Consider the following 27,968-nt stretch of genomic DNA (forward strand, 5'->3'; position numbering starts at 1 on the left):
CACTGAACAGAGGCCAGACGGAGTCCAGAGTAACTCGGCTTCCTCATTATGGTGAGTCATGTCACTCACAGATTTAGATGGAAACCCCAAAGTAAGTGATCAGCGTAGAGCACCGGATAAAATTGATTCCAAAAGTTCTGTAAAATATTCCCAATAAAAGCTTCAACTCAATCCTCAAAAAAAGCAAGTTGTAACTCAGGTCCATCATCGGTTAATGGAAAACTAGGGGGCTTCTACGTTACTGGTAGTACAAAGGCTCTGGAAAAGAGCTATGGCTCCTCACCCTCCCAAAAGAAATTCCTCAAATTCTGCGCTCCCAAATTCAAGTGCTCCCTCCCTTCTGAGCCCCAGTGTCCTTAATCCACATTTAGCGTCCATAAGTTTGCCATTTCTGTAGTGATGAGAGCACGCCTACCGTAAATTACGGGTGCATGTCTCCAGAAGCACAGGCTGGGCATAGCGAACTGGTCACTACAGCGTACTGGTCACTACAACGGTAGTTTATCATTTTCACTGAGCAACATCCACGTCTGCTTGTTTCTGGAAAACACCCATAGTCGAAATCGTTACTACAGCTGTAGATAAATTCCTTACGGGTGTAATTTCAAAAATGGGGTCACTTGAGGGGGGATTCAGCTTTTAGGGGCTCTGCATATGGAGTCCGGAAACTATAATAAGTTATTCTCCAAGAGTCAAATAGCGCTCTGTCCCTCTCGAGTCTCGCTGTGTGGCAAAGCAGTACTGTACAGTCATCTACTGTATGAGGTATTGCCACGTTAAGCAGAAATTGTGTGACACATTTTGGCACAATTTTTTTACCCATTTCTCAGTGTGAAAATGTAAAATCTGGGGCTAAAACAATTTTTTTTGTGGTAAAATTGTAGTTTTTTTTTTTTTCACTGCCCAATGTTATAAAATTATGTGACCCACTTATGGTGTCAATATGATCACTGCACCCCTAGATAAACTCATTGAGAGGTGTAGTTTGTAAAATGGGGTCTCTTACAGGGGTTTCTGCTGTTCTGGCACCTCAGGGGCTCTGCCAATATGACATGGCCCCCTCAAACCAGTGCAGAAAAATCAGCACTGTAATATGGCGCGCCTTCCCTTCTGAGCTTTGTGCTGTGCCTCAAAGTAGTGTTCAACCATGTATGCAGTATTGATGTACTCAGAAGAAATTGCATAACAAATTGTACTGTTCATTTTCTCCTATTACCCCTATTGAAAATTTGAAACTTGGGGTCAAAGAAACATTTTAGTGGAAAAAAATAGTATTATTTCATTTACTCAGCCCAAGTTTATACAAGTTTGTGAATCGCCTGAGGGTTAAACATACTCACTACCTACCTAGATGAATTCCTTGAGAGGTGTAGTTTACAAATTGGGATCACCTGTGGGGGTTTCTGCTGTTTTGGCATGTCAGGGGCTCTTCAAATGTGACATGGTAATCGCAACCTATTTCAGCCCAAATTGCTCTCCTTCCCTTTCCAGCCCTACCATGTGCCAAAGCAGTCGTTTTTCAACAAATATGGGGTACCTACGTAGTTTGGAAAAATTGCACAACAAATTTTGACATCCCTTTTCTCCTGGTACCATTGTGAAAATGTTTTTAAAAAATGGGGCTAAAATAACATTTTTGTGGAAAGTGTTTTGTTTTTTTTTTGTTTTTTTAATTTTCACAGCTCAACATTATAAACTTTTGTGAAGCCCCTGAGGTTTTAAGTGCTCCCCTCACATCTAGGTAAAGTCCTTTAGGGGTTTAGTTTCAAAAGTGGGGTCATTTGTGAGGATTTTCCACTGTTTAGGCACCTCAGGGGCTGTCCAAACGCGACATGGCATCGGCAATTGATTCAAGCCAATTTTGTATTCCAAAAGTCAAATGGTGCTGCTCTTCCGAGCCCTGCCGTGTGCCCAAACAGTAGTTTTCCTCCACATATGTGGTGTTGGCATACTCAGAAAAAATCGTACAACAAATTTTATGTTGCATTTTCTTTTGCTACCCTTGTGAAAATGGAAAATATGGCGATAAAGAAACATTTTTGTGGGAAAAAGTGAAATGTTCATTTTTTCCTTCCACATTTCCATTAATTCTTGTGAAGCACCTGAAGGGTTTATAAACTCATTGAATGTGGTTTTGAGCACTTTGAGGGGTGCAGTTTTTAGAATGGTGTCACTTTTGGGTATTTTCTGTCATATAGACCCCTCAAAGTCACTTCAAATGTGATGTGGTCCCTAAAAAAAATGGTTTAGTAAATTTTTTGCTGATCAACTTTTAACCCTTCTAACTTTTTAACAAAAAAAATACATTGTTTCAAAAATTGCACTGATGTAATGTAGACATGTGGAAATGTTATTTATAAACTATTTTTTGTAAAACTCTCTGTGAAATGTTCAAAAGTTTCGCAAAATTTCTAATATTTCCAGAAATAAATGCAAGTTATATCGAACGAAATTTACAGTGATAATGAAGTACAATATGTCACTCAAAAACATTCTCAGAATCAGTGGGATATGTTGAAGCATTCCAGAGATATAACCACATAAAGTGACACTGGTCAGAATTATAAAAATTGGCACGGTCACGAAGGCTGTGACGCAAAAGGGTTAAGTGACTTTGGGGGACCTATAGGACAGAAAATATCCAAAAGTGACACGAATCTAAAAAACTACACTCCTTAAGGTGCTCAAAACTATAGATGAGCAAATATGTTCAGAAAATGATCGCCAAATCCGAATGTGCCATTCATGCCGATTTTATGTTTTATGATAGTTTATGAACATATTCACTCATCTGTACTTCTACTGACTCCAATGGTGTTCGGCGAACATTGCAAATACGGCAATCGTAATCCGAACCAAGTATTGAAATAGTTTCTCATCTCTACTCAAAACCACATTTAATAAGTTTATTAACCCTTCAGGTGATTCACAGGAATTAATGCAATGTGGAAGGAAAAAAAATAAAATTTTTACTTTTTTTTTCACAAAAATTTTACTTTAGCCCCACATTTTTTTTATTTTCACAAGGGTAACAGGAGAAAATGGATCCCAAAATTTGCTGTGCAACTTCTTCTGAGTACACCAATACTCCATATGTTGGGGAAAATGAATGTTTGGGCTCGGAAGGGAAGGAGCACCGTTTGGCTTTTTGAACGCAAAAATGGCTGGAATCGAGAACAGATGCCGTGTCGAGTTTGGAGAGCCCCTGATGTGCCTAAACAGTAGAAACCATCCACAAGTTATGCCATTTTGGAAACTAGACCCCCCAAGGAATTTATCTAGGTGAGAACCTTGAACCACCAGGTGCTTCACAGAAGTTTATAACATTGAACTGTGAAACTGAAAAAAAATATTCCCCCATAAATGTTAGTTTTGCAAAAAAAAAACTATATTCACAAGAGTAACTGGAGCAAAATGGAAAATTTTAATTTGTTGTTCAATTTCTTCTGAGTACAATGATACCCCATATACTTTTGCAGCACAGTGCAAAGCTCAGAAAGGAAGAAGCGCCATGTTGTAGTTCAGATTTTGCTGGAATTGTTTGGGGGTACCATGTCACATTGGCAGAGACGTTGAGGTGCCAGAACAGCCACCCTCCCCCATAAGTCACATCATTTTACAAACTACACCTGTCAATTAATTCATCTAGGGGTTCAGTGAGCATGTTGACACCACATGTGCCTCATATACATTTATACCTTTGGGTGGTGAAGAAAGAATTATATTCTTACTTCAAAAATTTTGTTTTAGCCCCAAATTTTAAATTTTTATAAAGACTAAGAAGAAAAAATGCTCCATACCGTTCATTATTGCCCCATAGATGCTCCATAGAAAGCTTTGCCCCATATAATGCTCTGCACCGTTCATTATGGCCCCATAGATGCTCCACATAAAGCTGTGCCATATATAATGCTCTGCGCCGTTCATTATGGCCCCATAGATGCTCCATAGAAAGCTGTGCCATATAGAATGCTCTGCACCGTTTATTATGGGCCCATAGATGCTCCATAGAAAGCTGTGCCACATATAATGCTCTGCACCATTCATTATGGCCCCATAGATTCTCCACATAAAGCTGTGCCACATATAATGCTCTGCACCATTCATTATGGCCCCATAGATTCTCCACATAAAGCTGTGCCATATATAATGCTCTGCACCGTTCATTATGGCCCCATAGATGCTCCATAGAAAGCTGTGCCTTATATAATGCTCTGCACCGTTCATTATGGCCCCATAGATGCTCCATAGAAAACTGTGCCATATATAATGCTCTGCACCGTTCATTATGGCCCCATAGATGCTCCACATAAAGCTGTGCCCCACATATAATGCTCTGCACCGTTCATTATGGCCCCATAGATGCTCCATAGAAATCTGTGCCGTATAGAATGCTCTGCACCGTTCATTATTGCCCCATGGATGCTCCATAGAAAGCTGTATGTGACGGGGTGTACGGCAGAGCAAGAAGGGACAACAGGCCAAGGGATGATTCAACAGATTTATTATCAAGAATGCTGGAACAACACATGCAGGTAGATCTACAGAGTCTACAATTAGTCCAACGGAACAGATTCGGGGGCACCTCCCGATAATCCTTGTACCAGCTAACAAAGCAATAGTCCACAATTAGTCCAAGGGATCCCAAAACAATCTCACGAACGACGAGATATGTCCTCAGCTCAAGTCTCGCCCCGTTCGCTTCCGCAGTCCCAGATGGACATGGGGTCTTTCCTCAGCTAAGAATCCCCACTCCTTCTCCTTCAAGGATCAACTCACATCTGATCTCAAAATAAGAATGGATTGTCTGAGTTCCTGGGATCCGCCCATGAAGGGGGTAGGGGTTACACCTTCTATTCAATGGTTGGGTCCACCACAAGATTCTAGACTGGTGGGCTCCAGGCAGTCTATGTAGTATGTACATTTGACTAGCCACCTGCTGTGAGGAAGAATGGCTATTCTTTCACTAGTGATGTTGACAAAGCTTAATTACATTATAGCTTAGGGCTGCAAGTATTGGGGGAAGGAGACATATTGGTACAGGTGAACTCCCAGCACATACATAAATTACAGCTAATAGAAACCAGAGAACAGTTACATACATCAAATGGCATATTATTCAAATACAGGACAGGGCAAAAGTACATATCATGACAATCCCTTCCCCTCCCAATTTGTGTACGTACCAGGGACCTCTACAGGTCGCTGGTTAAGTACACACAGGCAGAGCGTAACTTACATGTGGCTTCATGCAGCCACGAATAGGCATCGCAGTTCTCCCACATCATTGCCCAGGAGAACATCTGCAGGCAGACCACCCATCACCCCAACCACACATCGCCTGACCCCAAAACCAAAGTTCAGATCCACAGTGGCTGTGGGAATACTCCTCCATTGTCCACCAGCCAGTTCAATGACAATCCCAGGTCCTCGATGGATTGCCTCAGGCCGAACCACTCGGGGATCAGCCAGTGTGAAGAAAACCCCTGAGTCACAAAATCCAATAAGTCTCTGTCCATCCAGCACGACCTCCTGCAAGTGCTTACCTCGATGAGCAGAAGTCGTCATAACTGCAGGTCGCACACCATAAACTCCTAGTGGTGCAACATGGGTGGGTGAGGCACAAGGCCAGTCCTCACGTAGTGGTGACACGTCGTCCTCCATGGCACTTGGCTGTACATAATTAATAATATGACTGGGTACAGGATCAATCCTCATTTGAACAGCTGGGCAGGAGGCTTGCAGATGCCCTGGCTGTCCACATCGATAGCATCTGTGCTGGGTCTCACTCCATCCAAGGCGTCCTCTTGGGCGAGGGGTAAGGGAACCTGGAGGCCGGCCCCCACCTGAAGGTGCTGTAGGGTTTTGAGGACGACTCCTCCATGGGCTGGCTGGGCATGAGGCCTGCAGATGCCCCGGATGCCCACAACCATAACACCTGCGCTCTGCTACTTCCTCTCCTCGTTGTATTCCAGAAAACGCAGTAGAAGCAACTGGAGGCACATTTACACGGGTATCAGCATGAGGTGGTGGCTTAGAGGAACGGGGAACAATGGGGACAGAAGAACAGGGGGCCACCGGTGTTGTGGAGCTGGTAGGCCTCTCTCCATCCTCCAACAGAACCCTCCACTGAGGCTTGATGGTGAGAGCCTCATCAGCTAGAGCTGCAGCTTCCTCCACAGTGGCTGGTCTCCTCTCACGCACCCATTCCCGGATCTCAGCAGGGCACTTGAAGTAAAACTGCTCTTTTAGGATAACCTGGAGGAAGGTCTCCCAGGTTAAGGCCTCCTCTGCCTCCAGCCAGCGATGACATATTTGTTTGAGTCTGTGGGCATACATCTTGAAAGACACTTCCTCATCACAGGCTAAAGTACGGAACTGAGTCCTGTAAGTGTCTGGGGTAACAGCACAATGTTCTAGAATAGTCCGTTTAATCTCCGCATACTCACAGTTCCCCTGAGGGTCCATAGCTCTATAGGCTGCGGCAGCTCCACCCTCTAAGAGCCCCACCAGATGTCGGACTCGGTCCCTTTCCGGGACTTCCATTAATCGACACTGATGCTCAAAGTCCTGGAAGAAGCCCTCAATGTCGCCTGCAGCCTTATTAAAGGGCTTGAAGTCTTTGCGGGACACTCTGGGGAGTTCCCTCATGGTGGGTGCTGGGGTTACAGTCTGTCTGTAGCTTCTAGCTGCTTCCAAAGCGATCTGCCTCTCCAGCAATGCCATCTCCTGAGCTCTGTCCTCGGCTCTGTGAATGGCCTTCCTCTCCTCGGCTCTGTGAATGGCCTCCCTCTCCTGAGCTCTGTGAATGGCCTCCCTCTCCTCGGCTCTGTGAATGGCCTCCCTCTCCTGAGCTCTGTGAATGGCCTCCCTCTTATCGTCTATGGTGGCCTCTTCTCCCAGCAATGCCAACTCCTCCTCGTACCACACAACCCACTGACTTTTTTGGGTATTTACCTCCGGCTGCAGTCTTTCCTCCATTTGCTGTGAGGGTCCTTCCTCAGCGTCATCTTGCAGGCGAACTCCTTCCAAAGCCTCAATAAGCTGCTCCTTGGAGAGTCCCTTAAAACGGACTCCTACTTCACGGGCCTTTGATTGTAGGCTCCCCAAAGTCCAGTTCTTGTACTCTGCGGTGTTGGTTCCCGATGTTGGGCCATTGTCCTCCATTCCTTCTGCTCTGATCCCACTGCTTGCCACCAGTTTGTGACGGGGTGTACGGCAGAGCAAGAAGGGACAACAGGCCGAGGGATGATTCAACAGATTTATTATCAAGAATGCTGGAACAACACATGCAGGTAGATCTACAGAGTCTACAATTAGTCCAATGGAACAGATTCGGGGGCACCTCCCGATAATCCTTGTGCCAGCTAACAAAGCAATAGTCCACAATTAGTCCAAGGGATCCCAAAACAATCTCACGAACGACGAGATATGTCCTCAGCTCAAGTCTCGCCCCGTTCGCTTCCGCAGTCCCAGATGGACATGGGGTCTTGCCTCAGCTAACAATCCCCACTCCTTCTCCTTCAAGGATAAACTCACATCTGATCTCAAAATAAGAATGGATTGTCTGGGATCCGCCCATGAAGGGGGTAGGGGTTACACCTTCTATTCAATGGTTGGGTCCACCAGAAGATTCTAGACTGGTGGGCTCCAGGCAGTCTATGTAGTCTGTACATTTGACTAGCCACCTGCTGTGAGGAAGAATGGCTATTCTTTCACTAGTGATGTTGACAAAGCTTAATTACATTATAGCTTAGGGCTGCAAGTATTGGGGGAAGGAGACATATTGTTACAGGTGAACTCCCAGCACATACATAAATTACAGCTAATAGAAACCAGAGAACAGTTACATACATCAAATGGCATATTATTCAAATACAGGACAGGGCAAAAGTACATATCATGACACTGTACCCCATATATACTGCTCTGCACCGTTGATTATGGCCCCATAGATGCTCCATATATAATGCTGCTGCTGCAATAAAAAAAAATCACATACTCACCTCTCTTCGCTCAGGACGCTGGCACTTTCAATATTTACCTGCTCCTCGTGCGGCTCCGTCTCCAGCACTTACGCTCAGCAGAGGGCGCGCACTGGCTACGTCACCGCGCCCTCTAACCTGAGCGTCACTGCTAGAGGACGCTGGAGACGGAGCCGCATCGGAGCGAGGAGCAGGTAAATATCGCGCAGCGCTCCCCTCCCCGTATACTTAACTGCTCCCGGCGCGGTCCCTGTAGTCCCTGCTTCTCCCGACGCTGCATCTTCTTCCTGTATTGAGCGGTCACAGTTACCGCTCATTTACAGCAATGAATATGCGGCTCCACCTCTATGGGAGGTGGAGCCGCATATTCATGACTGTAATGAGCGGTACCATGTGACCACTCAATACAGGAAGAAGATGCAGCGTCGGGAGAAGCAGGGACTACAGGAACCGCACCGGGAGTAGGTAAGTATAACTAGACAGCCCCCGCTCCCCCTTCCCTGCCGACCCCCAGGTATGACACGAGTATAAGCCGAGAGGGGGACTTTCAGCCCCAAAAAATGGGCTGAAAATCTCGGCTTATACTCGAGTATATACGGTACTTTTTACCATAAATTTTATTTTAACCTCAGATTTTACATTTTCACACAAGAAAATTGGTAAAAATGGCACCAAAATGTGTCACGCAATTTTTGCTGAATGTGGATGTACCCCATATGTGGCTGTACAGTACTGCTTAGCCACAAAACGACACTTGGGAGAAACAGAGCGCTATTTGGCTCCTGGAGAGCAGATTTTCCTAGAATAGTTTGCGGACTCCATATACAGAACCGCCAAGTACTAGAAGAGCAGAGAACAGACTCCCCTCTCTAGTGACCCCATTTTAAAAATTAGACCCTTTTTGGAATTTATGCACAGATGTAGTGATCAGGGCTGTGGAGTCAGTATAAAATGGACAGACTACTAAATTATGTAATGAATTGGGTACAGTAGTTCAATGCAGGATGTGTTCTAAATTTTTTCATAATAATTTGGGACAGTTATGAAATGTTCCATAAATGTCTGTTCTATTCCTGATCTAAGGATCTCTGCTTTTAGTTAAAATGAATCTGTGCTGCACTTTATGTTCATGCTCAGCAATGAGGCAGTGCTGTCGAGTCCGGGAAGTTGAGTCAGACATGGACGTTTAGCAAACCGACTCCACAGCCCCATAGTGATGATTTCACTTCATGGGTGTTTTCCAAAAGCCAGCAGCCTTGGATGTTGCGAAGTGAAAATTGTAAATCTGCTATTGTAGTGCCCAGTACATGATGCCCAGCTCGTGCTTCTGGAGACATGCACCCGTAAATTAGGTGGTCTGTCATCACTACAGAAATGCCAAATGTGGATGCTAAATGTGGTTTAGGCACAGATTTATTTTGTGGGATGAGGAGCCATGGTGCTTTTCCAGAGCCTTTGTGCTACCAGTTACGTGGAAGCCCCCTATATTTCCATTAACACATGACTTACCTGAGCAGGGACTTGCTTTTTTGTGAATTAAGTTGAAGTTTTTGCTGGGAATATTTTGCATAACATTTTGGATCCAATTTATCCTGCGTTCTACGCTGAGTACTTGCATCGGGTTTTCCACCTAAATCTCCAAATGACGTGAATTGGATGAACGCCCAAGGGATCAATTCACGATATTGAGGCAGCAGAGTTACTCCTTTTTTTCTTCCCAACCAGGATGTATGGATAAGCCTAAGGTCAGATAGGGGTTAAGCTATGTAGGTGATCTACGAAAGAACCAGGGACTTGCAACCATAACCTCCAGAGAACACTGCTGCAAATCCTTTTCATACCCTCTTTCCCTGTGTTCCCTTATTCATATATTCATGATGGAGCCAATGTTTCCATTGGTTTCAATAACTTTAAATGAGTATTAATGTGGTTTTCGAACAAACAAAGTATGATAGACCTTGGAATAAAAATGATTTACACAATTGGACTTGTTAAAAAAATGTTCCTGTGCTGAGATAATCTTATAAATGTGGCCCTGCTATGTACTATGAAATGGCTGTGTGTGACCGTGAAGGCACATGGTCTGAACCTACCACATTCCCTGGCCAGGGGAGAAAGCAAAAAGAGAGTATACAGACAGAATAGCATGAGATCACAGATGCTGCTTTTTGTGAGGTAAATCATTTTTAAAAACAGGTAGGGAACTGTTTTACCTCACAGAAAGCAGAAGCTGCGATCCCATGATATCCTGTCTGTATTCTCTTTTGTTTCCTTCCCTGGCCAGGACCTAGACAAGACCATTTCACAGTATGTAGCAGGGACAAATTTACAAGATTCTAAGCACAGGAATATGTATATTTTTTAAAAGTTCCAATTGTGGAAATTATTCTAACATCTATTGATTAAAATGTAGTTTGTTCTTAGAACAGCCTCTTTAAGTACTTGTTCTTCTTTCTTGCATCTGCTCCTCTCATATTACTTGTTCTGTGCTAGACTGCATGTAGCTGTCAGGGAGGGTACGAGACAGACATCACCTAATAGCACTGACTTACAGTCACCTTTACTGACCATGTAAATGGAACCAATTTGAGAGACACAGTGAAACCTGAACCTATGGAGAAGACAAATTCAACACAAAAGAGAAAAATTGAAAGGGCACAACCTGGTGGACTATCATCCTAATCTATTAGTCCTTGATTTGTGGTCTTCTGTCTTGGTCAGTAATTTGAATTTCATTACAGTTTCAATGGAAATATTATCAAATATATAATATAAACGTTAATGTAATTTTAAGGCATTGATATTGAAAAATAATAAATTGTTTTTATTTTGGCAGATGACTGTACCAAGAGCTCAGAGGAACATCTCATGTTTTCAGATTTTACTTCAGATGATCATGGTATCACACCAGATACATATGAAGAGTATGCCATTATCCCAGATACATCTCAAGCCCTTGTCGGAAAAACTTTGTCATCTGATCCTTTTCAACAGGTCTTTTCTTCTGCTTCATCAATGACCAATATGCAAAACAAAAGTCACAGAAGCACTATAGAAAAACGAAAATCTTACAAAGGGAAGAAAACATTTTTATGTTCAGAATGTGGGAAGTTTTTTAAGAAGAAATCGGCTTTAGTTGAGCATCAGAGAATTCACACTGGCGAGAAACCATTTTCATGTTTAGAGTGTGGAAAATGTTTTAATCGGAAAACCAATCTTGTTACACATGAGAAAATTCACACAGGGGTGAAGCCATTTTCATGTTCAGAATGTGGGAAACAGTATGGCAAGAAATCTAAGCTCGTTATACATCAAAGAATTCACACAGGAGATAAGCCATATTCATGTGCAGAATGTGGAAAATATTTTAATTGGAAAACCAATCTTGTTAAACATCAGAAAATTCACACAGGAGAGCAGCTCTTTTCATGTTCAGAATGTGGAAAATGTTTTAATTGGAAAACAAATCTTGTTACACATCAAAGAAGTCATACAGGGGATAAGCCATTTCCTTGTTCAGAATGTGGGAAAAGTTTTACAGAAAAATCCCATCTTGCTAGACATGAGAGAAGTCACACAGGTGAGAAACCATTTTCATGTTCAGAATGTGGGAAAAGTTTTAATCAGAAAACATATCTTGTTATACACAAGAGAACTCACATAGGAGATAAGCCATTTTCATGTTTAGAATGTGGGAAATGCTTTACAGAGAAATCATATCTTGTTACACATCAAAGGAGTCACACAGGTGAGAAGCTATTTTCCTGTACAGAATGTGGGAAAAGTTTTAATCGGAAAACAAATCTTGTTATACATCACAGAATTCACACAGGAGAGAAGCCATATTCATGTTCTGAATGTGGGAAATTTTTTAAGCAGAAATCAGGCTTAGTTGCACATGAGAGAATTCACACAGGCGAGAGGCCGTATTCTTGTGTGAAATGTGGGAAATATTTTACACAGAAATCAGTTTTAGTTGTACATCAAAGAACCCACACAGGAGAGAAACCATATTCATGCTCAGAATGTGGGAAATGTTTTAATGAGAAATCGGATCTTTTTAGACATATGAGAACTCACACTGGGGAGAAGCCGTTTTCATGTTCAGAATGTGGGAAATGTTTTAATCGGAAAACAAATCTTGCTAAACATGAGAGAACTCACACTGTGAAGTAGCGTTTTTTTTAGATTATTTTGACAACATGAAAACTCTATAGTCACTCTATGTGACTGCAGACTGACGAATCACCACTGTGCCATGTTCACAATGTCACAATTCAATTGTATTCTCTGTCCTGGTGGGTGGTCATGTGACTTTATGTATATGATTTGAATATTTACAGTCACATGCCAACTAGGCTCCTTTGCGTCTCTCAATTCTCTTCTATTGAAATAAGCCAGATAAGACTAGTCGGCACGTGACCGCAAGTATGCAAATCAAAGACGTGGTTACGTGAACGCCCACCCGCACAGGGAATCTTGACAGTGTGAGGATTGCACACCGTCCCGCTACGACAGTCTGCAATGACATAGGGTGACTATAGACTTTTATTCTAAGACCAAACAACTCCTTAAGTTATAGTCAAGTAAAGTCTATACAATTACCAATGACCATTTGTTATTGAGAAGCAATTGGTTTCAAAATAAGACACCTACAACTGTACATATATGAACCTTGTATATAAAATATTTAACGCCCTCAGCCAGCTTCTCTTACTCTGCTCCATGTACACACGAGAGAAACCGGTCAATCAACTAGAGCTGAGCGTGTAGAAGCCATCCAGGAAAGGTGCCGATCTTGACTGATCTATCCCTAACAGTGGAACCTTTATGAGAAAACATGGCTGGGAACTGGGCAGCCAGGCCATGAGTCATGCTGCATGTGGTTTGAGTAGCAGGAATCAAATGACAGGTTCCTTTTAGGTATGTTTCATTGGCATCTGTCCTAATTATGTACCATATCGTCCCCCAACGCTTGATGTTGGATCAAGTGGAAGAGAACAGCGTTGGACAACCCCTTTCAAACTTGTTACTAATCAATTATTAAACATCTGCTTAAAAAATTTACATTGCGTTTGGGTCTGTATTCTTTTTTTTTATTTTATCTTGGAGCATTTCAAAAAATGATATACCAGGCTGCAGTTTGAGCAGCATGAATTCCCTTGACAGGTTCCCTGTAACATCTCTTAACCTCATTAATGTTCACACAATTGAATAATTCTAAGCTCCTTGCACATTTATGGCATTGCTGCTATGTAGTAAGCAAATGGACTACATAGAGATGGAAACGCTCAAACAAGTTCCTCCCCATTTCAATTAAGTACAGCCAGCTCTTCCCTCTCCTAGTGTATCCTCACCCACCCCCTGCAGACTGTGAGCCCTCGCGGGCAGGGTCCTCCCTCCTTATGTACTCGTGTGCCTTGTTATCTGCTCATGTTTAATGTAATTGTCTATATTTGCCCCGTATTCACATGTAAAGCGCCATGGAATAAATGGCGCTATAAAAATATATAATAATAAAAATAATAATAAAGTAAGTAAAAATGTACTGAAATAACTACATTAATTTATCCCACATGATAACAATGTCAAAAAAGTATTTTTTACTTTTCCCTGTTTAAAAAATTACTATTAAAAGTGATCAAAAAGTTGAATGAGTACAAAAATGGTACCACCGGTTCCCCCAAAATAAACCCTTACAGAATATGTCAACGTAACGCTAAAGTAAAGTATTATATAAGCTTCTGCCAGACACCAGGAAATCCTATGTATGCTCATCTAGTGAACATGTATGTGAAAGTTGTGAGGGTTAGCTGTTGGCCTAACAAACACATGGCCAACTGCCAAAATGTTCAGTATGGTTACCTGCATGACTACTCAATATAGGGTGTCGGCACTAATAGTTCATAAGGCAGCAGTAATTCTAAATATGGACCTGATCTTTGGTAAAATTGAGGTAACCATGGATCTGGGCTTCCTGAGACAGGATGTCCATGCTGAGGATCATGTATTTGACTTTGAGGCTAAAGTGGACTTGAGGAATAAGAAGCACAACAAAAATGGAGAATAGGGTTAGAAGAAATAAGTGTCTAACACCAGTGAGTTCAATGAAAAATGGGAGCTCTTCCGGATGCCATTCTCCCAACTCTATGCAGTTGAAAGGTCCCAGGACCTCCAGGAGCAGAAACTAGACCACTGCTGGTTAGATTCCTCAATTGGCAAAATATTGATCTTATCCTTAAGGTGGCCAGTAAAGCTCAAACCTTTCGATATGACACCACAGTGATGCTGTTTTTCAGTTTACATTAGCAGATCTGTGGAAACGAAGAGTTTAATTTGTCTCAGTGAAACCAATAATTTTGGAATCTGACCGCATCATACTTTATGGCTAATATGTCCAGGCTCAGCATTTTGGCTGGCTGAAAGACAATTTTCAAGTTCTAAGCACTATATAGGCAGCCAGATAAGTAATTGTGACTCTTAAGGTGTTATCCAGGATGATTTTTTTTTAAATATGACCTAAAATGTAAGGTAGTTGCTAACGCTCCGTCAAGATGGCATAACTGCCAACCTCCTGCTGATTGACAGCTGGCTCCCCACAGTTAAGTAGCGGGGAGCCGGCTGTCGATAAACGTGACATCAGCATAAGCGACCTGTTGACAGAGCAGGACACAAGCTGTTGGTCTGTCGACGTGATGTCAACAGAAGCTGACGAATTGCCGGCAAGAGCAGTTTGTGACTGTACTGTGCCAGCAGAGATCGGCGCCATGCACATCAGGTAGGAAGTTAATTACTATTAGCCTGTTAGTTGCTAGGCACATGGTAAAAAAAAAAGTCCCAGATAACTACTTTAAGTTTATATGTTTGGAAATGGTTAAAGTGAGCCTGTCAGCAGGATTTTTCTACGTAAACTGTAGACACTGTCAGGTTGGCGCTGTTATACTGATTAAAAATTACTTGTGATGATTAAATCCGTCTTGTGGTTGTTTAATCTTTATTTCTAGTTTTCAGTTAATGAGATTCTAGTGTTTCGGGGTTTTATGTAGTGCTCTGCTTTACATATTGATCTGTATGACCTTCCCCCTTATTTTACATACCGCATATACTATTATGGGGTTAGAAAAAAATATTCAACTTCATCAAAATGATGCCAGTGGTGGCACCTGCGCTGAAGCTTTATACATGCCTATACAGTATACTATTTGCTTTATGCCTATACTACTGTGGAGTAAAAAAATATATATCTCCATAAAAATGGCAGCTGCGCCTGTGCCATTTTAACATAGTAACATTGTTAGTAAGGCCGAAAAAAGACATTTGTCCATCCAGTTCAGCCTATATTCCATCATAATAAATACCCAGATCTACGTCCTTCTACAGAACCTAATAATTGTATGATACAATATTGTTCTGCTCCAGGAAGACATCCAGGCCTCTCTTGAACCCCTCGACTGAGTTCGCCATCACCACCTCCTCAGGCAAGCAATTCCAGATTCTCACTGTCCTAACAGTAAAGAATCCTCTTCTATGTTGGTGGAAAAACCTTCTCTCCTCCAGACGCAAAGAATGCCCCCTTGTGCCCGTCACCTTCCTTGGTATAAACAGATCCTCAGCGAGATATTTGTATTGTCCCCTTATATACTTATACATGGTTATTAGATCGCCCCTCAGTCGTCTTTTTTCTAGACTAAATAATCCTAATTTCGCTAATCTATCTGGGTATTGTAGTTCTCCCATCCCCTTTATTAATTTTGTTGCCCTCCTTTGTACTCTCTCTAGTTCCATTATATCCTTCCTGAGCACCGGTGCCCAAAACTGGACACAGTACTCCATGTGCGGTCTAACTAGGGATTTGTACAGAGGCAGTATAATGCTCTCATCATGTGTATCCAGACCTCTTTTAATGCACCCCATGATCCTGTTTGCCTTGGCAGCTGCTGCCTGGCACTGGCTGCTCCAGGTAAGTTTATCATTAACTAGGATCCCCAAGTCCTTCTCCCTGTCAGATTTACCCAGTGGTTTCCCGTTCAGTGTGTAATGGTGATATTGATTCCCTCTTCCCATGTGTATAACCTTACATTTATCATTGTTAAACCTCATCTGCCACCTTTCAGCCCAAGTTTCCAACTTATCCAGATCCATCTGTAGCAGAATACTATCTTCTCTTGTATTAACTGCTTTACATAGTTTTGTATCATCTGCAAATATCGATATTTTACTGTGTAAACCTTCTACCAGATCATTAATAATAATAATAATAATAATAATTTTTATTTATATGAATATGTTGAAGAGAACAGGTCCCAATACTGACCCCTGCGGTACCCCACTGGTCACAGCGACCCAGTTAGAGACTATACCATTTATAACCACCCTCTGCTTTCTATCACTAAGCCAGTTACTAACCCATTTACACACATTTTCCCCCAGACCAAGCATTCTCATTTTGTGTACCAACCTCTTGTGCGGCACGGTATCAAACGCTTTGGAAAAATCGAGATATACCACGTCCAATGACTCACCGTGGTCCAGTCTATAGCTTACCTCTTCATAAAAACTGATTAGATTGGTTTGACAGGAGCGATTTCTCATAAACCCATGCTGATATGGAGTTAAACAGTTATTCTCATTGAGATAATCCAGAATAACATCCCTCAGAAACCCTTCAAATATTTTACCAACAATAGAGGTTAGACTTACTGGCCTATAATTTCCAGGTTCACTTTTAGAGCCCTTTTTGAATATTGGCACCACATTTGCTATGCGCCAGTCCTGCGGAACAGACCCTGTCGCTATAGAGTCACTAAAAATAAGAAATAATGGTTTATCTATTACATTACTTAGTTCTCTTAGTACTCGTGGGTGTATGCCATCCGGACCCGGAGATTTATCTATTTTAATCTTATTTAGCCGGTTTCGCACCTCTTCTTGGGTTAGATTGGTGACCCTTAATATAGGGTTTTCATTGTTTCTTGGGATTTCACCTAGCATTTCATTTTCCACCGTGAATACCGTGGAGAAGAAGGTGTTTAATATGTTAGCTTTTTCCTCGTCATCTACAACCATTCTTTCCTCACTATTTTTTAAGGGGCCTACATTTTCAGTTTTTATTCTTTTACTATTGATATAGTTGAAGAACAGTTTGGGATTAGTTTTACTCTCCTTAGCAATGTGCTTCTCTGTTTCCTTTTTGGCAGCTTTAATTAGTTTTTTAGATAAAGTATTTTTCTCCCTATAGTTTTTTAGAGCTTCAATGGTGCCATCCTGCTTTAGTAGTGCAAATGCTTTCTTTTTACTGTTAATTGCCTGTCTTACTTCTTTGTTTAGCCACATTGGGTTTTTCCTATTTCTAGTCCTTTTATTCCCACAAGGTATAAACCGCTTACACTGCCTATTTAGGATGTTCTTAAACATTTCCCATTTATTATCTGTATTCTCATTTCTGAGGATATTGTCCCAGTCTACCAGATTAAGGGCATCTCTAAGCTGTTCAAACTTTGCCTTCCTAAAGTTCAATGTTTTTGTGACTCCCTGACAAGTCCCCCTAGTGAAAGACAGGTGAAACTGTACAATATTGTGGTCGCTATTTCCTAGATGCCCGACCACCTGCAGATTTGTTATTCTGTCAGGTCTATTAGATAGTATTAGGTCTAAAAGTGCTGCTCCTCTGGTTGGATTCTGCACCAATTGTGAAAGATAATTTTTCTTGGTTATTAGCAGAAACCTGTTGCCTTTATGGGTTTCACAGGTTTCTGTTTCCCAGTTAATATCCGGGTAGTTAAAGTCCCCCATAACCAGGACCTCATTATGGGTTGCAGCTTCATCTATCTGCTTTAGAAGTAGACTTTCCATGCTTTCTGTTATAGTTGGGGGTTTGTAACAGACCCCAATGAGAATTTTGTTACCATTTTTCCCTCCATGAATTTCAACCCATATGGACTCGACATCCTCATTCCCTTCGCTAATATCCTCCCTTAAAGTGGACTTTAGACAAGACTTTACATAGAGACAAACCCCTCCTCCTCTCCGATTTTTACGATCCTTTCTAAACAGACTGTAACCCTGTAAGTTAACTGCCCAGTCATAGCTTTCATCTAACCATGTCTCGGTTATTCCCACTATGTCAAAGTTACCTGTAGATATTTCTGCTTCTAGTTCTTCCATCTTGTTTGTCAGGCTTCTGGCGTTTGCGAGCATGCAGTTTAGAGGATTTTGTTTTGTTCCAATCTCCTCACTGTGGATTGTTTTAGAAATGTTCTTACCTCCCTTCTGAGTATGTTTTCCTGGGTCGTCTTTGTTCGAGTCTAATGTTTTTCTTCCCGTCCCCTCTTCTTCTAGTTTAACGCCCTCCTGATGAGTGTAGCGAGTCTTCTGGCGAATGTGTGTTTCCCAGGTTTGTTGAGGTGTAGTCCGTCTCTGGCGAGGAGTCCATCATACCAGTAATTCACACCGTGGTCCAGGAATCCAAATCCTTGGATTTTGATGGAGCCAAATTTTTTTTCTCCAGCAAAATGGTGGCGGCACTTGCACAGCACCATCTATTAGAACGTGATAGATGCTACTGCACATGCGCCACCGCCGCCATTTTCATGAAGATATTATTTATTTATATAGCGCCATTAATTCCATGATGCTGTACATGAGAAATGGGTTACGTACAGGGTTTTAGATAACGTTTACAGTAAACAAATTTACAATGACAGACTGGTGTAGAGGGGAGAGGACCCTGTGCTTGCGGACTTGCATTCTATGGGGAGACAGAAGGTCGGGGTAGCGACAGCTCTGACGGTGGTGATGTGGCAGCTCCGGCGGTGGTGAGGCGGCAGAATGGTTATTGCAGGCTGTAGGCTTTCCTGAAAAGATGGGTTTGCAGGTTCCATCTTAAGGATCCGAGGGTGGTGGATAATCGGACGTGTTGAGGCATGGAGTTCCAGAGGATGGGGTATATTCGGGAGAAATCTTGGAGGCGATTGTGTGAGGAACGAATAAGTGTGGAGGAGAGTAGGAAGTCTTGGGAGGATCGAAGATTACGTGAGGGAAGATATTGGGAGATTAGTTCAGAGCTATAGGGAGGGGACAGTTTGTGGATGGCTTTGTAGATCAGTGTTAGTAGTTTGAACAGGATTCGTTGGGGAATTGGGAGCCAGTGGAGGGATTTGCAGAGGGGAGAAACGAGGAGAGCGGTGGATTAGCCGGGCAGCAGAGTTGAGGACAGACTGGAGTGGTGTAAGAGAGCTAGCGGGGAGGCCACAGAGGAGGGTGCTGCAATAATCGAGGCGAGAGATGATGAGGGCATGCACAAGAGTTTTAGTAGCTTTTGGGCTGAGGAAGGGACGGATTCTGGCAATATTTTTGAGTTGGAGGCGACAGGAGGTGGCAAGATTTTGGACGTGCGGCTTGAAGGACAGGGCAGAGTCGAGAGTTACCCCGAGGCAGATTTCAGGTGCAGGAGAGAGCATGATGCCGTTTACCGTAATATATAGATCAGGTAGGGGGGATACGCGAGATGGGGAAAAGATGATGAGTTCGGTTTGTCTACATTGAGTTTTAGGAAGCGAGAGTTGAAGGAGGAGGATATGGCTGACAGACACTCCTGGATTCTGGACAGCAGAGAGGTGACATCTGGGCCAGAGAGGTAGATCTGAGTGTCGTCTGCATACAGGTGGTACTTTATGAGTTGTCCTAGGCAAAGGGTATAGATGGAAAAAAAGATACAGTATATATGTTTTTTTTACCCCACAATAGTATAGGCATAAAGCATATAAGGATAAATGCATATAGGCATGTATCATGTTACAGCGCAGGTGATGCTGCCGGTGCTAATTTGATGAAGCAAAATGCTGCTGTCAGGTTTGCTTTGAGTCTTTCTACAGTTGTATTTGGATAAGTCCTCAACATACACCCCTCGACATTGAAATTGCAACACCAAGAAGGAAAAGTTAGGGAATTATGGAAATCATGGGATGGATAAACATGATATGCAAATGATGAAAAAATGGAAACAAAATTTTCAAAACATGCTGATTTATTCAGTATTAAAGCGAAGGTGCCACAATTTTTCATTTTGTATTAAAATCAATTATTGTTACAAAATTAAGTTCACTGCTTTAATATTTTTTTTTCGTTATTATTTTCTACAGCCACTAGGGGCTTCCATTTGCATTCGCTTGTGTGTAACGGCATAAGAGGCTGTGGTTATCTTACCACAGCATCTCTTGTATTATGATGACTCCTGCTGTAACCTGGGCATGCCCCCTGAGCTGTCCAGGCCACATCTGTGGGAAGAGATCAGCGCCATCTTGGTGTATCCCGCAGTGTATGCTGCGGACTGCACTTTCCCAATGTCACCGCCAACACTGCTTGCAATGACAGCGGTTGCTGGAGAGAGGAGGTGGCGGGGAGTGGAGGTCCAGGTAAGGTGATCACAGCCTGTCATCAGTAGTATAGTACAGGCTGCTGATCACCGCCAATGTGTTCAGAGCAGGGAATCCAAGCTGCTGTGCTCTGAACACACTGACGCAGCTCTGTTCTATTAGTGTAAACTAATATAGCAGAGCCGTGTACTGTATAGAGCACAATATGGGGAGCGCTATGTGGGGCAATTATACTGTTGTGCACTATATGGGGTAATTCTATGGTGCACCATTTTATGGTTATTATACTGTGGGATTCTATATGGTGCCATCATTATTCCATGTGTCACATTATACTATGAGGCACTATATGGTTCCATTACACTGTGGCTACTATATGGGGCCATTAAACTGTCATGCAGTATATGGAGCCATTATACCGTGGAACACTATAGGGGCCGTTATACTGTGGGGCACTATGTGGGGTCATTATACTGTGGGGCTCTATATGGGGCCATTATACTGTGGGGCACTGTATGGGGCAATTATACTGTGGGGCCACTATGTAGAGGGTAGTGTGACTTGGCAACTCTGAGCAGTGTAGTTATAATAGCTTTGGATAAGTCCTTATCAGAATAGCTATCAGCTGTTCGGCGCCGCAGCTGCATGTGTCGCGGCCGTGTGACCGGCACAACACATGCATAGATAGCCCAACAAACAGGCTCTCTATGCATGTGTTGTGACTGTCACAGCCGTGACACATGCAGCTGTGGCGCCGAACAGCTGATCATCGGGAGTGCTTCGGTTATTTAGGTTCCATCTGCAACTATTCGGTAAGCGCTATAGCTATTCGCTCATCCTTAGTCACCACTCATCACATTTGCTGGGTCTTGCGGAGCGCATCAAGACCCAGAGTGGCTGCTACTACTCTCTGAACAAGGCTCCATAGCCTTTGGACATCGGATTCAGGGATCGTCGTGGGAACGCCATGGACTACATAGATCAAGAGTGGAAACTTTTTTTTTTGTTTTCTAATAAAGTGAAGAACGAGGAACAGTGTCTTGTCTTTATTTCTCTCTTTTTATGTCTTTGATGTGTCTTTGATGTCCTTAATAAAATTTACTTTTCTGTGTTTTTTTTCATTACTGGGTTAGTAATGGGGGTGTTTTATAGACACCCCTTCATTACTAAAACCAGGGCTTGATGGCAGATGGGATTTTTGACACTTCAGAGCTGACATCAACCCCAAGCCCCATTTCCCCAATTGCTACCACACCAGGGCAATCAGGAAGAGTTGGGCAAAGCGCCAGAATTATCTTATCTCGGATAGTGGGCGGACACTCAGAAATACCCTCGCGCAGGTCCAGCGTAAAGGTCGATCTTCTGATAGTAATGAGGAGGGGGAACAGGAGGAGTTAACTCTTAAACAGGCCTCTGAACAACTAATGCAGGCCATTTCCTTAACCAGATCCTCTCTCACTGAAAAAATAGAAGATGTACACACTGAGGTGGGTCGTCTGAGACTGGATATGCAGACCATGGGAGGACGCATTGTGAAGGTGGAAACAAGAGTGTCACAAATAGAAGATACTATTACGCCCATGGAGGCTAAATTGACAAAGGTGGTAGGTTCCATTAATGCCTGGAAACAAAAAGCGGATGACTTGGAGAACAGGCTGCGTCGGAACAACATTCGTATTATAGGTCTACCAGAGCGCTCGGAGGGCCAACGACCTGAGGAATTCCTGGAGAACTGGCTTAAAACTTCTTTGGAAGGCGAATTCTCATCAACCTTCTCTGTGGAGAGGGCCCATAGGGTCCCCACGAAGCCCCTCCCCCTGGGGCTCCTCCGAGACATTTCCTGGCACGTACTCTTAACTGTAAAGATAGAGATGCCATTCTACGCCTGGCACGGCAAAAGAGCCCTATCAAGTTCCACAATGCCACAATTTCGATTTTCCCAGACCTCTCCATGGAGCTTCAGAAACAGCGGGCACGGTTCCTGGAAATTAAGAAACAACTCAGAGATCGGAACGTCGTATACTCCATGCTTTATCCCGCCCGCTTGCGAGTCGTTCATGAGGGTTCCTCTATATTCTTCACTGATCCGGAGGAAGCGGCTGAGTGGTTATGGGTCCATGAGGGGTCCAGTATAAAGACATCCTAATGCACTTGAGTGGATGATTATATAATGAAGCTTTCCTTGTGGGTGCCTAACCTACCAACAATACCAAACGCTTAATTTAGCAAGGGTATCCCCGTTTTCATCTGATAATAGGAGCATGGGATTACGCTCCTACATTGTTTGGTTTTTTGGTTTGTTTCTTTTTCTATGTTTGTTCTATTTGTTTTGTAGGCAGACTCGCCGCCAGTGGATCTCTCGGCCTCTATGTGCTATCCCTAAGCTCTGCCTGGACAATTATTGCTTATTATATAGTGATGTGTGAGTATGGGGTCTGAAATAATATACATGACCTGGAATGTGCACGGTATCAAATCTCCCCGGAAAAAGATTAAGGTATTCTCACAGATCAAGCGCTATCACCCGCATATTGTAGCACTGGTTGAGACACATTTGACTAGAGACACGGCCCGATGTGTACACACTAGTTACTCAAGGGGGGTCTCACTGTTAATTCACAGAGACGTTAGATGGGAGATGAGAGAGGCTAGGAGGGACTCTGAAGGTCGGTTTGTATTTGTGAATGCGCTAATCAACTCCCGTGAATACGTCATATTATGTGTTTATAACCCTCCTCCAGCTAATCTATCAATACTTCGGATGGCAATGAGCTTTGCCTTAAACTTTCCAGACGCGAACGTCATCTGAATGGGGGATTTTAATCTGGTCATGGATACTTGCTTGGATAGGCTGAGATTGGGCGACGACGTGGTGGGGGAGCCCTTCTCTCAGACTCCATCCCAATTAGCTTCATTCATGGAGGGTAGTGGTTGGTTGGATCTATGGAGAGTGCGCCACCCAGGGGAAAGAGGCTATACCTGCCATTCATCTACCAGACGATCCCTCTCCCGCCTAGATTATATATTTGGATCAGTAGGGTTGGCAACATGGATGGATAGCGTTGAGCATGGCAATAGGGGAATATCTGACCACAGCCCGGTTGTTCTTAAAGTTAAATTTGGGCAATCAAATGGTGGCATAGTGTGGAAATTGAATCCATTTTGGCTCAAGTTGATAGATTCCAATGATAGAACTGTGGACCAACTGAAGGGTTTCATTTTATCCCACTCGGAGCCCCAGAATACTAATATATTTTGGGATGCCCTTAAGGCATATCTAAGGGGGTGTCTATCCTCCACAATATCTTATATTAAAAGGATGACCTCACGGGGGGATGATGAGGTGGAGCAACGACTAAAAGACTCGGAGTCTGCGTATATATCTGACCCAATTAGTGGTAATAGACTTGAGTGGCTAACGTCCCAGAGGCTATATGTTCAGCATAAAGACACTAAATCTAAACGTAAACTATTTTTTACTCGCCAATCCTATTTTGAATTGGGAAACCAGGCTAGCAAATTTTTGGCTTTCTTGGTACGCCAATATAATGTCTCCAACACTATATTACAGATTCGAACACCAGATGGGTCATTAGTGTCCTCGAATGAGGGGATAATTTGCTGCTTTCATGGTTATTATAAGTCGCTATATACTTCTAAATGTGACTTTGATATCCCTGAGAACCTGGATTATTTATCAGATATAACATTTCCCTTATTGACCCCGGCTCAGCGAGCCTTTATGGACGCGGAGTTTACTTTGGAGGAGGTTGAAAATGCTTTGATGGATATGGCCTCTGGGAAGGCCCCTGGTCCAGATGGGTTTCCCATTGAATTATATAGGAAGTATCGCGATATACTGGCACCGCTCTTGTTGAAAGTGTTCCGGGGGGTGTGTGAGAGGGGTTCTATGCCTGACACATTTTACGAGGCAAACATTATTTTACTTAAAAAGGAGGGGAAGGACCCTTTGTAGTGTGGATCATACAGGCCTATCTCACTGGTAAATGTGGACTATAAAATTTTTACTAAAATTCTAGCCACCAGATTGAATTCGATCATACTTGACCTTATACATCCAGACCAAACGGGTTTTATGCCGGGCAAAAATACCTCTATTAACATTAGACGGGTCCAGTCAGTAGTCCAGTATAGCTCATTGATACCAAACAACTCCTGGGCATTGGCATCACTGGATGCGGCCAAAGCCTTTGACTCTCTTGAATGGCCCTTCCTTTTAGCATGTTTGAAAAAATATGGCTTCGGGGATAAATTTTTGAAGTGGGTGGGTCTATTGTATATGAAACCTAAGGCCCGTATAATTAATGGCTCCATCTCTAAGTCTTTCTTACTGTATAGAGGGACCCGTCAGGGGTGCCCTCTCTCCCCGGCCCTCTTCGCCCTTGCGATAGAAGCCTTGGCGGTACGCATAAGGTCCTCTGTTGAGATTAAAGGTATAAATATAGCTGATCGGGTGGACACTATTGGTCTGTACGCTGACGATATGGTGATATTTATGGATGAGGTGGAGGTAACATTACCGCGGGTAATAGACACTATAGATAAATTTAGTAGACACTCGGGCCTATATGTAAACTGGGATAAATCAGCGTTGATGCCGCTCTCTCATGTTTCATCGCCTGGCCTTGGGACTCTTTCCTCCCTCCCTATTGTACCCAGTTTTAAATACTTGGGCATATATATTTCTCAGAGCAGTAGACTTGATCTACAACTTAACATACTCCCGTTGTCAGAATTAGTTAAACTTAAATTTACAGCTTGGAGCAAACTTCCGTTATCTGTAGCCGGCCGCATTAATTTAATCAAGATGATAATGCTCCCCAAGCTCAGTTACTGTCTTCAACATAGTGCTGTGTTAATTCCTAAATCCTTCTTTACAAGTTTGAACTCTCAAGTTACATCTTTCATATGGGGGAAATCTAGGCCCAAACTTAGGCTATCTACGCTACAAAGACCAAAGTCAGGGGGCGGGGCGGCGTTACCGGATTTTTATTTATATTATTTGGCTGGTCAGGTTAAAGCTCTTAATAAATGGATGCCCGATAATTGCCTTCCGAATTCTGAAAGCCATCTTCTTCATGTGAATCAAACAGACTATCCACTGAATTTTCTAGAATTGGAGAAAATTAATATCCCTCGTATGCTTCCTTTGCTTCGCCTGGCGAGGTCGGTTTGGAGGCAAATTAAAAAAATTGTGGGATTCACGGATGTTGTGGCGGAGATGCCCCTGTGGAAAAATGGCTATTTCTCAACTTTGTTGAATCACCCATCCACTGACTTCTGGATCAGGCATGGTGTCTCCTCAATAGGCGATCTGTATGATGGGGGGATTTTCATGTCTTTCGAGCAATTGCAAATCAAGCATGGTATACAGAGATCCCAGTTTTTTCGATATTTACAGTTAAGGTCAGCCGTACAATCATATATGAGACAGGCAGGTACGGGTCGTGCTATATCCTCTTTACCCTTGATAGGAATTCTTAAATCGCAGGGTCCCCAGGGTCTTATCTCCTCCCTATATACTTATATGCTATCTTCGGGAGATGCGTCTACTGTTAACTCTGTTAAGGGGAAATGGGAGGGACTTCTTTCTAATATGCAGGGGGAGGAATGGGAGGACATTCTTGAATCCCCAATTAAAGTATCCCCATCAGGTAATAACAGGATGACTCAACTATACATAATACATTCGTATTTAACTCCGACACGGCTTTTTAGAATGGGTGAATTTCAAACATCAGAATGTATGCGCTGTCACTCCTTAGATGCAGACTTCGTTCACATGATATGGAGTTGTCCCATTATTTTTCAATACTGGAGGGAGGTGACATCACCACTTACATCATTGCTATCAATTCCAGTTCCCCTTGACCCATTAGTTTGTATATTTGGAGTATGGGAGGAGGAGACTTGGGATCACTACATTGATATTTTTTTACGTGAGACGCTCTTTATGGCGAGGAAGGTACTGGCTTTGCGGTGGATGGGGAGTACAAGTCCAACTAAGGGAACTTGGATCGAACTGGTCAACTCAATCATTCCATATGAACGCACGTTATATCAGAACAGAGGGTGCCCGGGCAAATTTGAAAAAATCTGGGGTAGGTGGAATTCTTCCCATCTTACTCAATAGACTTGTTGTGTAGTGGAGGTATCGCGTGGAGGTCAGACGTGAGGTACGGCGGAGAGTTAGTAGTTAGCATAGATAGGCCATGTTCACACAGTGCGTTTTTTACCGCGGAACCGCGGCGGTTTTGCCGCTGCGGTTCCGCAGCTGTTTTCCATGCAGGGTACAGTACACTGTACCCTATGGAAAACAGGACACACTGTGCACATGGTCCGGAAATTGTAAAAAAAAAGACGCGCTGAATAGCTCCCGGAAAAAAGAAGGAGCATGTCAATTCTTTTTCCGGAGCCGCAGCGGTTCTGCACCCATAGACCTCCATTGTGAGGTCCAAACCGCAGTAAAACCCGCAGATCAAAAATATATCTGCGGGTTTTACTGCGGTTTGATGTGCAGAACCGCTGCAGCAGGAAGTGCGGGGAGCGGGCGGAAGTGCGTGGGCGGAGTGTGGCTGCCCCCCCCCGTGTTCTGATCCCGCCCCCCCGTGCTCCGATGCCCCCCCCCAGTGCTCCGATGCCCCCCCCCAGTGCTCTGATGCCCCCCCCGTGCCCTAATCTCCCCCCCTTATACTCACCCGGCGTCCCGGTGTCCGTCCGGCCGTCTTCTCCCTGGGCGCCGCCATCTTGCAAAATGGCGGGCGCATGCGCAGTGCGCCCGCCGAATCTGCCGGCCGGCAGATTCGTTCCAAAGTGCATTTTGATCACTGAGATATAACCTATCTCAGTGATCAAAATAAAAAAATAGTAAATGACACCCCCCCCCCTTTGTCACCCCCATAGGTAGGGACAATAAAAAAATAAAGAATTTTTTTTTTTTTTTTTCACTAAGGTTAGAATAGGGGTAGGGGTAGGGTTAGGGTTAGGGTTAGGGTTAGGGGTAGGGTTAGGGGTAGGGTTAGGGTTAGGGTTAGGGGTAGGGTTAGGGGTAGGGTTAGGGTTAGGGGTAGGGGTAGGGTTAGGGGTAGGGTTAGGGTTAGGGTTAGGGGTAGGGTTAGGGGTAGGGGTAGGGTTAGGGGTAGGGTTAGGGTTAGGGGTAGGGTTAGGGGTAGGGTTAGGGGTAGGGGTAGGGTTAGGGTATTTTCAGCCATTTTAACCCTAAAAAAATTCCTAGAAAACACACAGACTCTGGCTAGAAAACTGCATCAAAAAAACGCATCAAAAACGGACCAAAAAAGGACCAAAAAAAGGACCTGCGTTTTCTGCCAAGAGCTGCAGTTTTTTAAAAAACAGTCAGGAAAAAAAAAGGATGGAAATCCTGAACGTGTGAACATACCCATATAGTTCTAATTCAAGTGTCTTGGTTTTCTAAGTTTTTTCTATTTACAGAATTTCATGTGTTACTATTGATCCAACAGCTTTAATAATCATAATATAACGTTGGTTATAGATGACAGCTGTATTTTATTTTAAGCTTAATAATACGCAATTTATATGTATTACATTTTATGTTCGACATTCTTGGATG

General features: G+C 43.2%; 1 protein-coding gene across 1 annotated transcript in view; it reads left to right on the top strand.

Moving 5' to 3' along the window:
• LOC138664148 (zinc finger protein 665-like) overlaps positions 1–27,968 on the top strand; it is an 85,697-nt gene that overhangs the window by 36,616 nt on the left and 21,113 nt on the right. The window contains exon 11 of the mRNA XM_069750590.1: positions 10,822–12,135. Within this exon, the coding sequence (XP_069606691.1) occupies positions 10,822–12,135 (1,314 nt within the window). The remainder of the gene's footprint in view (positions 1–10,821; positions 12,136–27,968) is intronic.

This window comes from Ranitomeya imitator, chromosome 2 (genome assembly GCF_032444005.1).
Source record: "Ranitomeya imitator isolate aRanImi1 chromosome 2, aRanImi1.pri, whole genome shotgun sequence".
Lineage (NCBI taxonomy): Eukaryota > Metazoa > Chordata > Amphibia > Anura > Dendrobatidae > Ranitomeya > Ranitomeya imitator.